This window comes from Equus caballus, chromosome 30, assembly GCF_041296265.1.
Source record: "Equus caballus isolate H_3958 breed thoroughbred chromosome 30, TB-T2T, whole genome shotgun sequence".
Lineage (NCBI taxonomy): Eukaryota > Metazoa > Chordata > Mammalia > Perissodactyla > Equidae > Equus > Equus caballus.
The window spans coordinates 8767789-8782089 of NC_091713.1; the positions used below are offsets into that span (position 1 = coordinate 8767789).

General features: G+C 38.4%; 1 protein-coding gene across 15 annotated transcripts in view; it reads right to left on the minus strand.

Annotated features, from left to right (window-relative positions):
- Nucleotides 1-14301, minus strand: part of CATSPERE (catsper channel auxiliary subunit epsilon) — a 263745-nt gene that overhangs the window by 14145 nt on the left and 235299 nt on the right. For 14 of the 15 annotated variants that reach the window (XM_070255679.1, XM_023632530.2, XM_070255686.1 and 11 more), the window contains 3 exons: nt 12508-12607; nt 10573-10659; nt 3984-4141 (listed from right to left, as the gene is read on the minus strand). In XM_070255679.1, coding sequence (XP_070111780.1) covers nt 3984-4141; nt 10573-10659; nt 12508-12607 — 345 coding nt within the window. The remainder of the gene's footprint in view (nt 1-3983; nt 4142-10572; nt 10660-12507; nt 12608-14301) is intronic. The other variant, XM_070255680.1, reaches the window with a different exon arrangement.

Sequence of the window (14301 nt, forward strand, 5' to 3'; positions counted from 1 at the left end):
GTCTTGCAACTTTACTGAATTCATTTATTAGTTCTAGCAGATTTTTGATGGAGTCTTTAGCATTTTCTATATATACTGTCATGTCATCTGCAAATAGTGACAGTTTTACTTTTTTTCCAGTTTGGATGACTTTTATTTCTTTTCCTTATGTAATTACTCTGGATAGGAATTCCAATACGACGTTGAATAAAAGTAGTGGGCAAGAGTGGGCATCTTTGTTTCGTTCCTGATCTTAGAGGAAAGGCTTTCACCTTTCACTATTGAGTCTGATGTTAGCTGTGGGCTTGCCAAATACGGCCTTTATTATGTTGAGGTACATTCCCTCTATGCCCACTTGGTTGAGAGTTTTTATCATAAATGAATGTTGAATTTTGTCAAATGCTTTGTCTGCATCTATTGAGATGATCATATGATTTTTATCCTTCATTTTGCTAATGTGGTGTATCACACTAATTGATTTGTGGATATCAAACCATCTTTGTGTCCCTGGTATAAATCCCACTTGATCATGATGTGTGATCCTTTTAATGTATTGTTGAATTTAGTTTGCTAATATTTAGTAGAGAATTTTTGCATCTGTGTTCATCAGGGATATTGACCTGTAAGTTTCTTTTCTTGTGGCATCCTTGTCTGGCTTTGTTATCAGGATAATGCTGGCCTCATAAAATGAGTCTGGAAGATTTCCCTCCTCTTGTATTTTTTGGAAGAGTTTGAGAAGGATTGGTATTAACTCTTCTGTAAAGGTTTGGTAGAATTCACTAGTGCAGCCGTCTGGTCCTGGACTTTTGTTTGTTGGGAGGTTTTTTCTTACTGATTCAATCTCCTTACTAGTAATCAATCTGTTCAGATTTTGTATTTCTTCATAATTCAGTCTTGGTCAGTTATATTTTTCTAGGAATTTATCCATTTCTTCTAGGTTGTCCAACTTGTTGGCAGATGATTGTACATAGTATTCTCTTGTGATCCTATGTGTTTCTGTGGTATCAGTTGTAACATCTCTTTCATGTCTGATTTTATTTATTTGTATCCTCTCTCCTTCTTTCTTATTGAGTCTAGCTAAAGCCTTCTCTATTTTGTTTATCTTTTCAAAAAATCAGCTCTTAGTTTCATTGCTCTTTTCTATTGTCTTTTTAGTCTCTATTTCATTTATTTCCACTCTGATCATTGTTATTTCCTTCCTTTCCTGGGCTTTGTTTGTTCTTCTTTTTCTGGTTACTTGTGGTATAAAGTTAGGTTTTTTATTTGAGATTTTTCTTGTTTTTTTAATGTGGAGAATTTCCCTTTTCATGGCTGAATAATATTCCTCCATATATATATATTTTCTTTTCCTTTATCTACTCATTCATTGATGGACACTTAGTTTGCTTCAATGTCTTGGCTGTTGTAAATAATGCTGTAATGAACATGGAGGTGCGTATATCTCTTGAAGTTAGTGTTTTGTGAAACTCTTCTATTAATGGTGACCCCAGACTCTATGACATTTTTTGTTCTTCCTACCAGAAATTTTCTTGCTTCTTGACTTAAGTGATGTTGCCATGTCTTAGTATATTTCTTCAACTTTTTAGAGTGAAATAAAAATTTTATTCTATCTCATCATTATCCCTTTAAACAAATTCTCTGTAAATTGTTCTTCTCTGCCCCTGGATAAAATATTGAGCAGAAGTTTTCAGGTAATAAAAAGCCTAGTCCAAACTACATATAAAACTTTAGTCTTTCAAACATTGAAAACCTTCTTTCCTCAAGGTTGGGCCTGAATCGTGCTTAAGAGGTAGCACTGGGGAGATGAGTGTGGCCATTCATTTTCTTATTTTATCCTTAAACTTCCTCTTCCACTTGCTAGCTGCTGTTTCAGAACTCAGAATTGGGTACATGTAGGAGGAAAAAATCAAAATTTTATGTGGCTGAGGGCTTTTGTGTATTGGATGCCCAAATATTAGCTTTTTCTCTTGAGAGGAGAGAGCTAGGACTCCGACATCCAACACACAGAATGGGTTCTTCATACACTCTCATCTTGTAACTGGAAATGTCACCTGATGTTCCAGGATTTAGACGATATGTTCTCTGTCTGGCCATTTGCCAATCACTCCTCAGCTCCTGGCTTCCTATGGTTTTCCCCACCCATTGTCTCTATTTGGGATCACCTCAACCTTGAGTTGGGTAGGGATGACCTTTCGTGATGACCCAAGTTCAGTTTCCTTTCCTGGGGTTCATATTTGCACCCAGCTGAAAGTGCACACATTTTCTCGCACATTGGTGAAAGCCCTGTTTCCATGCACTATATCACTCTTTAGCCTTCCTATTATCAATGTACCTGTAGGCAGCCTTTTACTTTCAAACTTTCTAGATAAGAGGTAGGAATAGTCTTTGCTCCCCCGTCTTCAAACCAAGAGACCTATGTTAGTTTTCCTGAGTGGTTCTCTGAAGCCCCACTTACTTGGGTGGAGGAGGGGAAATGCACAGCATTCAGAAAACTCTCAGAAGAAATCCTCACTATTAGTCTTTCTTATGAGCTCCCAGCCTTCTCTGAAATAGCTCATTGTGGGAAGGGACCAGTTTTGGGACGTCCTCTTTTCAAATCCTGCATTGATGATCAGTTTTAGGACAGGGGATAAACTGGTTTTGGGGCTTCTGTTCAAACTACAAAGTGAAGAGAATCACATTTAAATGTCCTGTTTTACTAGGTTTTCCTATTAACTTTCTATTTTTTCTCTTCATTTTTTCTTTTATTTGTGGAGCTTTCTGCTGAGTCCCTTTTCCTATCTCCCTCAAGACACCCACTTTTGTATTTTCAATTCTTTATCATCAGCTATTCCTTCCAACTCAAGGCCCAAATCAGAATTTAACTGTTTATCAGGCATCTTCACTCATATTTCATTGTCCCCTCAAATGCAAAGTCAAGACTCTTATCTCAGTACTTCTCTCAAAGATAAACCACCCCATTATCTATTTTGGTCAAGGAAAATTCCATAATTTTTGATCACCTAGTCTAGAAAACTTGAGACCATATCGAATCCTTCTTTTCCTTCACTTGCCACATCAGATCAACAAAATCTCTCATTTCTGGAAACATATTTATTAGACTTTCTCCTTTCTTTCTGTTCTTATTGCCACCAGGCCTTCCTTTGACCTCTTTCCTTGTTAACTTCACTCTTCTCATTTATCTGTGTACAGTGTTTTTCCCTTTATACCATTCTTTATACTATTCTCAGGCTAGTTTTCCTAGAACTGGACTTTTATCACAACACTCCCCTGGTAAAGATGCTCAAGAAGCTCTCTAGGTCATGGTTTGAAATTGACTTCAACATGATGAATTGTCGTAAATTACTCTGCTTCCTTTGTTTCTACCTTCCTCACTCAAGGTATTTTCCACCCTCCTTCATGACTCCAGGAGCCGAGCCATAGACAGGATACTATGTTCAACTCCATTCCATGATTAGTGTGGTTTCTGTCACCTGAAGGGTGGATCCTAGTCCTTTGCAATGTAAATCCTACTAATGTTCCATATTCTCCAGGAGGTTTCCTTCTGATGCTCAAAATAGCATTGATCTTTCCCATCTCTGAGTTATTATTGTGCCTATCAATAATGCAAATGATGATATTTGGAAAATATCGCATGTATTTGCTCTGATTTAACCTCCCTTGATTTGTGTGTGTACCCCCACTCCTCCTCCAACTAATTTAAGTATAAGCACCTTGAAGGCTGAGACTGTGCTGCTGTTATATTTGCATCTATCACAGCAATGGAGCATTGTAAAGTACTCAGAATGCAATTGTGAATTGACTAACCTAATCAGTGTTTAACATGAACTCTTACCTCCCACCCCCATAGAATGTCTAATGTGATTGCTACAAGATGAAAAAGTAAATATGTAAATAATAACAATAATTGGATATCTGGATGATCTCCAATTAAATCAAGAAAATAAAAATTTAATTTTGAGGAACTAATGCTAAAACTATTATAATAAAACATTTGTATTCACCTATAGTTTGGATCCAGGATCTTCACACGAAACACATACATTCCGGAATGGTCCACGGGCCAAACTAAATGGTTATGGTTAGACTTGTTGATAATCTCATATGGTTGATTTAAGTCTCCCGGCTTTCCAATAGCATAAGAAAAACAGTGCTTATAGTTCTGAACAGGAAACAAAGACAAAAACCTCAAGGTCATTTTTTGACTTTAATGAACAAGATTATATTCTCATATATTTATCTTGGAAAATTATTTAGCAATGTAATGACTATTCCCTTCTATTCTACCATTTTATTTCTGTATAGTATTTTTAGAGGCTATATTGGGTTAAAGTTTGATAAAAAGTGAAGCTTAATGAAAGCAAATGCTGTATTTATTTTTTATTTGCAAACAATAATAAATTTGGGTGTTGAGAGTACGTAAGCATATTATTTCCCTAAATCAAAAAAAGCACAAAATCCTCCAAGGATGCTTAATTTGGGGACAGACACTATTTTGGTCATAAGGTATGGATACCATAGTCAAAGTGGAGTATATTTGGGTTTTTGTCTTCTCCTAGGACTTTTATTTACCTCCATTACCACTACTGTGTCTGGGTGGGGGGTGTCTCAAGATACAAACTAGAAAGAATACTTATCTCCTGTCCCCCTTTTTAAAAGCACAGATGAAATGAGCCTATATCTTTTAAAGTCACTTTGTTAAAGCTAAGAAAACGATTGTTAAAACTTACAGATTTCTGAGCCGAGGTTCTTGTAGGTCCTGTATGCTTTCACGCCCAACTTAAAGGATTCCTCCTCAAGCACCTGCTGTCTGGGAGGCTTCTTATTGGATGGAATGAGATGCCTTGTGGGGCAATTACTCTGGATGTGCCCGAACTGTTGGCTGTCAACATCCTTCATTGTTTTCTCCACCTATCTTTTGGGGCCCAGAAGTTTGTGCTTCCATCCATCATGGATAACATTGCTCATCTCTCTGTCATGTATTCTCAGTGTGACTAAGTTCTTTCTCTAGCCTTTGAGTGAGTAACTCCTGTTTGATTTATTCAAGTGGTATTTATTTCCTGTTCTGTCCTCACAGTCTCCCTCCATGTTGACATTTGCCAGTACAATGGTGTTGCAGATACAGTATTCTTTCTTAAGTCTACTTGGTTTTGGAGATAATCAGGAACAGATCATATAGCCTCTGTATTTGGTGACATAATCTCTGGTGTATGTAATGACCCCTTGTATAGCACTCTCATTTTATCTTTATTTGCATACACTCCAGGATTTGCCCTCCTGTGTGAATTGTTTTGAAGGTGAATATTACCTTCACACTGAAAATTACTTTCCTTCCCTTCTTAGCAGGTCATTTTCTTTTATATAGGTGAATCATTCTATAATAATGTTTTAATTATAAGTCATCCCTAAAACTCTTGGTGATTTTCTTTAATTTAATAGGTGTTACTGTATATCTTGATAAACCACAAAATACAAAAAACAAGAGGCTCATTATTATTATTATTATTATTCCTTTGGACATTGAAAAACCCATTTCTGCCTTTCTCTGTGTTATTTGTGTATTTATTTATTTATTTGTATTGAGCCATAATTGACATAACATTATATTAGTTTCAGGTGTGTAATATAATGATTTGATATTTGTATATATTGCAAAATGATCACCACAATGTCTAGTTAATATCCATTACCACACAGTTATGAATACTTTTTCTTACGATGAGAACTTTTGAGATCTACTCTTAGCAACTTTCAAATACGCAATACAGTGTTATTCATTACAGTTGCCATGCTGTGCATCACATCCCTATGACTTATTTATTTTATAAATGGAAGTTTGCACCTTTTGACCCCCTCACCTATTTCATCCACACCCTGCACCTCTGGCAACCACTCATTTTTTTGATGTATCCTAATTTGAAAATACGATACATCTTTTTTTCGTTTTCTGGTGGAGGGTTCTTCCAGGTCAAAACTGGCCTGTGAACTTCTTGTTCAACCAAGTTAGTTAACACATGGGACCATGAGCTTAATTGAAAGAATACGTGGTGTATGCAGAATATGTGCAGGATCGGACCTATATCATCACAACAGAGCACTGCTAAAAGGACATATGCATCTTCTAGCATTATCTGTCTTTTTTGTATATAGACACCTGGGAATATTTATATTGTTTCTAATTTCCTACCTAGTTATTTTCTAATGAGAATGATGATACCCACTGACTGTTGTTCCTATTTTTTGGTCATACCTGATATTTCCTGTTATCACACTTTTTTTTCAATTATTCGTTTTACCCCCTTCTTTTGGAGTTGAAAGTTTATTTGATCAAGTTATGTAATCTACGAAAAACCAAATCTTCCCTCGCCTCATGAATCACCCTTTATTTCTAGGTGAGGACTTCTCAGGTTAGTGTGCCAGTCACGTCCAGAAACTCAACTCCCACCCTGAGTTAGATGTACGTAGCCAGCCATTCAGTGCCCACATTTTCTCTTTCCTTCTCAAGCTCTAACGTTAACTTGAAAGAACCTGTGAAAATGCCACTTTCGCTTATGAGTCCTTCAGTTTTTCTCCTGAAAATTTACAGTCTGTGGAGCTACTTCCAAGATTGTTTATGTAAGTGTCCTTCATCCTTGTAGGATCTGAAGGACTATGTAGCAGTCAGCGCAGCTCCACGCATCGGAGGGCTATTTCATTCTAGGTGTCTTATGTTTCAGGAAGAGAGTGCCTCTGATTGCCATGCTGAGTTAGTATATGGTGACATCCTTCAGCAAGGGCAGCCTCACTTACCAGGACCTAACTAGTCTTTTTGCAGGTGCCTGCCTTCTATTATATTCAGACTCCAGACTGAATTCACCCCTTTAGTGGTGAGCTTTGTGTTTCTCATGCAGTAGAATCGAACATTTAGGGCCTGGTGTGGGCACTTCAGACTCTTTCTAGAATGTGAGAACTATTTCAATGGTTCTTAATTGTGGTCCCCAGAGCATCAGTGTCCCCTGGGAACTTGTTAGAAATGCAAAATTTGTGGCCCCACCCCAGATCTACTGATTCAGAAACTTTGGAGGTTGGGCCCAGCGATCTGTTTTAGCAAGTCCTCTGTTGATTGTAAAATGTGGGAACCACAGCACAATATTACACTGATTGAGGCAAGCTCCACGACTGTCAATTACCAGGTGACTCATTGCTTCCTAGGAATATGTTATTTTGGCAGAATCTTAGGACATTTGGGTGACCTCCATGAGATTTTGGCACATAGAGTATCACTGACACCTAATCTCAACCCCAGACTCTTGGATGCCCTTCAACAAAAAAGTCAGGACGGGGCCAGCCCCGTGGCCGAGTGGTTAAGTTCGCACGCACCGCTTCGGGTTTCGCCAGTTCCAATCCTGGGTATGGACATGGCACCACTCATCAAGCCATGCTGAGGTGGCATCCTACACATAGCACAACCAGAAAGACCTACAACTAGAATATACAACTATGTACTGGGGGGTCTTTGGGGAGAAGAAGAAGAAAGAAAAAGAAAACCAGATTGGCAACAGATGTTAGCTCAGGTGCCAATCTTAAAAAAAAAAAAACAAACAGTAGGAGGGTGAGTTTTGTGTTTAACTGATTCCATTACTAGTTTAATTCCTTATGATTTTTTAATAGTGGGATAATACTCTTTATAATAGGTGGGTGACCTATAATTGATTAATTATTTGCACAAATATTTATTGAGCATGCATAGTGGATTAGTTACTGAGGATGCACCAGCTAACAAAAAAAAATTCCCTTCCCTTATGTAGCCCACATTCTGGTGGGAAACCCGTTAATAAATAGGATAAATCGGTATACTGTGTAATGTATCAGAAAGTTATAAGTGCTAATGACATTACAGAAAACAGGGAATGGGGATATGGACTGTCATGGGGTGATGTTTAACTTTTTCGACAGAGTGGCAAGGGAAGTCTTCATTGACTAGTTGATTTTTCAGTAAAGACCTGAAGAAAAGAGCTAGCTAGTCCTGATGGGGTGGGGTGGGCAGTAGGTCACGTAGGCCTTGTCATAACTCTAAGTGAGATGGGAACCATTACATGGTGTTGAGCAGAAGAGTGACATGTTCTCATTTATGTTTTAGTAGGATCACCCTAGCTGCTGTGTTGTGAATAGATTCATGGTGGGCAAGGCTGAAGCAGGGAGCCCAGTTAGGAGGCTGTGGTTATAACCCAGATCATTGGTGATGGTGGCTTGGAGCACAGCAGTGGCAATTGGGGTGGCGAAGAGTGACAAAATTCAGAATATACTTTGAAGGAAGAGCCAACAAGATTTTCTGAAAGGCCAAATGTGGAGCATAAGATGACACTTAGAGCCTTTATCCTGAGTATACTGGAAGGATGGAATTTCCATTAACCGAGGTGGGGAAGAATGTTAGAGGAGTATGTTTGGAAGGTGGATGTCAGGAGCTCAGTTTCGGACATGCTAGGTTTGAGATGCTAGTTGAATGATCATCATTTTTCTTTTTTGTTGGAACATTCCCATCAGTAATCATGAGGTTATTTCTCTCAACTTATAAAAAAAATAAGACCCTCTCTTCACCCCATTGCTTTCCAGCTACTACACTATTTCTTTCTCCCCTTTACTGCAAAACTTTTCATCAGAGTTGCTGCTTTGAATTCTTTTTCTCCAACCTAATTAAACCCACTTCGGTAAGGCTTGTCTCTCACTATTCACCAAAACCAATCCTGTCAAGGTTACTTGTTATCTCCATGTTGCTAAAGTAAATGATCAATTTTCAATCGTCATCATAGTTGACCTATCTCAGTTGTGGATTTGATACAGTTGATCCCTCCCTCCTTCCTGTAAGATTTGCTTTTCATGATGTTCCGAACACCACGCTCACCTGGTTTTCCTCCTGCTTCTTGGATTATTCCTTTTTCATCTCCTCTGCCCCTCCTCATTTCCCGAATCTTTAAATGTTAGAATGACTCAAGGTTTAGTCCTTCTATTTTTTTTTAAAATTAAGATTATGATAGTTTACAACCTTGTGAAATTTCAGTTGTACATTATTGTTAGTCATGTTGTGGGTACACCACTTCACCCTTTGTGCCCTCCCTCCACCCCCCCCCCCTTTCCCCTGGTAACCACTGATCAGTTCTCCTTGTCTATATGTTAACTTCCACCTATGAGTGGAGTCATACAGAGTTTGTCTTTCTCTGTCTGGCTTATTTCTCTTAACAAAATACCCTCAGGTTCCATCCATGTTGATGCGAATGGGACGATTTTGTCCTTTTTTATGGCTGAGTAGTCCTTCTATTTTTCTATCTATACCTGGGGTTCCTAACCTCTGGGGAAGCCTATGGATTATTATGGACATCTTCTCAGAATAATGTTTATAAAAACTTAATATAAAGTAAGTTGCATTACAAGGAAAACTAGTTTTGAAGAATTATAATTGTCAAAATATTAAAAACAATATGGCAACATATTGCACATTTAATAATATTTGCTTCTTTAAATAATATTAAATAATGGGATCTAGCACCAGGTTTAATAACTACCATACTTTTCTTGGTTATGTAGGAAGCAAGTTCATTAGATAAGAATGAGGATGGGGGAAGAGGTGTTGAGATTTTAGAAGAGAGGAGAAAATATGCAATAGCTATTTATGAGAGGGGGAGAGGGAATGAACTACAGAAATACAGTTATGTTTGCTGGGTAGTGTTATGGGACCATTTAAATCATGAAATTAAAGTGAAACAAGTCAGCATGGGAAGGTGGATAGTTGAATTTAACCAGGGTTGTGATGTAGTCACACATGTGAACAGGTGAGAGGAAGGCAAAGGAAATGAGGATATATATTAATAGAGTGATACAATTATTGACTCTGGAATTTAAGCTGGATATAAAGCAGGAAAAGAGACCTGGGGGTGAATGAGGGGGGCAGGATCAGTGGGTTGAAGGTTATGTTGGGGTTGAAGGATTGTTAGAGTAGAGCTGCTGGGTTATGTTGTTGATGAAAAGTGGAGTTGGGAATACACAGGACAACACCCATCGTTTGTATATTTCTCTGTCTTGGCATGCATAGATTCCGACATAGAGGAAAGTAACATTTTTATGGCAGGGTTTACATTTTACAGGCTGAGGTACCTTATATGCCACTTTTAGTTCATGAGATACGGTTTGATTCTCCAAATAACATAAATTAATTTCAATTCAGGAAAATTCAATTGCAAAAAGTTAAAAACAGTATAGGATGGATAAGTGGCATTCAGAGATGATCTTTCAGTTACACAAGAATTGAAGCTTCAGGCATTCTTTAGAAAGACTCACTATCAGTGCTTTCACGTGTTTGTCAGATGTTTAATAATCTGCACACACAGATTTTCAGCAGAGAAAATTAAAACAAAATTGTTAGGAACACAAAAGCAACAGAAGGTCAAAGAGAAATTAAGATGAAGCATTTTTGAAATCATAGTATAATCCAATAGAAAATTTGATTTGATTTACCAAAACAAATTTAAATCCAAAGTGTTTCCATTAAGCTTTCGTTAATACCGAAATGCCAAACCAGTTACTATAAATAGACAATGTGAAAGGCAACGTTCTTCTTACCTCCGGTCCCCAGGCATCTTCTAGTGGCAGGTGCTTGTTAAGTGTAGTCATTGACTTCCATGTCTGGGCTTCATTTAAACAACCACTCTGTCAAAAGATGTTACATATATATAACATACCAATTTACCCCTAAGTATTTAATATATTTTAATGTCATTGAAAATTACATATTTAAAACTTTTTCACTATTTAAGTGTTTGCTTATATATAGAGGAACAGTTGACTTTCACATATGGACCCTGTATGGAGAGAACTTCTTCTTTTTTTTTTATTATTTTTTTTATTGCGTTATTGATAGGTTACAATCTTGTGAAATTTCAATTGTACATTAATGTTTGTCAGTCATGTTGTAGGTGCACCACTTCACCCTTTGTGCCCACCCCCCCACCCCACCTTTCCCCTGGTATCCACTAAACTGTTCTTGGTCCATAGTTTTAAATTCCTCATATGAGTGGAGTCATACACAGATTATCTTTCTCTTGCTGGCTTATTTCACTTAACATAATTCAACCCTGTATGGAGAGAACTTCTTAAACTCACGTATTCACTTTGTTTCACGTGAACAGTCAAGTAGTCTGTGAATATGACAGTTTTCTTTCTTTCTTTCCAGTCCTTACACGTTTAACCTATTTTTATTGTTTATTGTTTGCCTCGTTACAAAAATCAGAACAATGTTGTATTCTGATTTCAGAGAGAAGGCTTTCACATTTTCACTGCTAAATATCATGTTTTCTATAGTTTTTTGGTATCTACATTTTATTAGTGTAGTTACTACCTATTTATAATTTTCTAAGATTTATTTTTAAAATAATGTTACATATGGAAAATTTTTTTAATCAAATGACTTTTCGTCAACTGTTACAATAATCTTATGCCTTTTCTTCCTTATTCTGTTAATACAGTGGATTCATTTGATTTTCAAATGATATCCCAATCTTTCATTTATGAAATAAGTGAAACGATGTGTTATTTTTAAATATATTGATGAGTTTGATTTGCTAGTATTTTTTTCAGATGTTTTGTATCTATGGTCATGAGTCAGATGGGCTTGCGATTCTCTTTTCTTTCCATGTCCTCCGCAGGTCCGCCTCGATTCACAAAGTTAGTTGGAAAGTGCTCCCTCCACCCTAATACTCTGGAAGAGTTTTTAGAAGGCTGAAGGAAAATTTTCCTTAAATGTTTGGTAGACTTCATCAGGAAAGCCATCTGGGATTAGTTTTCTAATTGTCTTGGAATACAAGAAACTTTGGTAAGTTGGTTTTTCAAGACATTTGTCTATTTTATCCATTTGTCCGTTGTCAAATTTGTTGATATAAATTTGTTTATAGTATCATGTATTATCTCAGGAATCAATGCTGGTAATTTCTAAAGAGGCTTCATCATGATGGGGGGCCTCAAGGGCACAAAGCCCCACGTGGGGCTGGGAGTGCAGTGTGGTGAATGGGAGTGGTAAGGCCTTTCTGCCGTGGCCTGCAAAGTGCAAGGGCCGAAGAAGGGAGTTCACGTGGAGGGCGAGATCTGCCAGTCCTGGAGGATGGAGCCGGTCGAATGACGCAAACAAGTCAAGATGCAGCCTAGAGGGTGTCCAGATGATTTACCACAAATGTGATGAATGTCCAAAAGCCAAAGGCAGACCCGTAAATAATCAAACATTAAATACAGTGTGGAGAGAAAAGAAAATATTCACCTATAATTGCATCATCCTACTATAAACATTATCTTATTTTTTCTGATCCCTTAAGTGTGTTTTATATGACATGGCTTCTTTCTTCATAAGTGAATTTTAGTAGTCATAGAATTAATATAGAGAGAATATGTTTTTTCTACCCACAGCTGACTGGTTCTATTTTCTTTAGATAATTTACATACAGATTTAACATAGAAAGACATGTCTAATCGCATGCTAAATTCTTTTTAAATTCAAAGATGCCATACCTTCTTCATAGTGTTGTTAAAGGTGTAGTCGTCCCTGCCGTGTATTTCCCACACTATGAAATTTACTCCAACATCTTCAACAAAGCCGTTGTCATCGTATCTGAAAGAAACAGCAAACACAAAAATAATAGTTTAGTGTAGAATAGAGGGGTTAAGAGCTCCAGCTTTTGAATCAGATGGGCTTAGATTTAAATCCTGTCTTTATCCCTTAACAGCTTTGTGACCCTGGGGGAGTTACTTAAACTTCAAACCCCATTTTTCTCACCTGTACAATAATAACAATACCTACTGTGTAGGTTTCCTCCAGCTCTCAGAACAAGCCTAATGGTAAGGAAGCAGAAATCTGCACTCTTTAAACAGCTGGAACCATAAGTTCTCTTCACTTTGATAGGAACCATATACTGGTAAGGTGAAGGAAGCTGAGGCACAGCCGTCGCGGCTGGTAGCAGAGAGAAGGATGGAAGGAAGTGACGAGTGGAGGAAGGGCCAACCAAGGATCCCTTGGTGTCATTTAATTGACAAATATTTGTTGAGTGCCTGTTATGTACCAGAGAATTAAACCACAGAATTCCTAGGATGACAACTGAGCTGCTGCTGATCTCCCGGGAGGAACCAGGTGGAAGAGGTGGCCGAGCGTCAAAGGATCAGCAGCATCAGTCAGTGTTGAGCTGGGGCTGAGAAGCAGAAGTTGTCATGAGCTCCCTGGAGTGACGGTCATGCACAGCCATGCTCAGAGAACACATGGTGACTTCTGCCACCAGCAGACACCAGCAGACAGTCCAGCATGGAGAGGGAGCCCGCTTCCCTGATGCAGGACTGGAGGCAAAAGCCCTATTGAGCTTTACCACAAACTCAGTGAGTTTTAAAAGAGATGTGTTACTTCAAATTGTTAAGAATCTTTTCTTTTCTGCTACTGTATGAGAATAGGGGCTTGAGACAAGGGCTAAAGTTCAGTTACTGATAAAGCCATACCTTTGCGCATCAGAGCTTGTGACTGTTTTTTTTTTTTTTTTTAAATATTGGCACCTGAGCAAACAGGTGTTGCCAATCTTCTTCTTCTTTTTTTTTTTCGCTTTTTCTCCCCAAATTCCCCCAGTACATAGCTGTACACTTTACTTGTGGGTCTTTCTAGTTGTGGCATGTGGGATGCCCCCTCAACACGGCCTGATGAGCGGTGCCATGTCCGCGCCCAGGATCCCCACTGGTGAAACCCTGGGCCACCACAGCTGAGCGCGCAAACTTAACCACTCGGCCATGGGGCCAGCCCCTTTGTGACTGTTTTAAAAATGGTTACTTGTCTTCCTTCTCCATCAGCTATTGCCCACTTTTCGAATGAAATTGTCCCTGCACCCCTGGGATGGATATTTCACTTAGGACCTGGCTCTCAGACCGGCTGCCTCAGTGTCTGGTATATTTTTTTGATTCTTTTTCTTGTCTCTTTGTCTATTCATCAAGAATAACAGATCCTGGACAGTGATGGGGTTCAGCGCAGGCCTCCCCAGGATGTGCCACTTTGGCAGGTGGGATATTTTGAGCTGAAGGCAATCGAGATGCTGTGGGCTCAAGAGGAACTTTTACCTCCACCTTAAAGAATTCAAATTAAGGGCGTGGCCCAGAAGGAAAGTTATTACCAGAAGTAAATTTTTATGACCTATCTGTAGGGCAGGGCAAACATTTAATTATCGAGCATCTGCTCTTCTCACTGTCTCGTGAATTGCCCTCCTCCCCTCTGAAGCCCCAGGCCCCTCTCCCATTCCTTGGCTCAAGATGGCATAAATACCTCATTTTACCTTT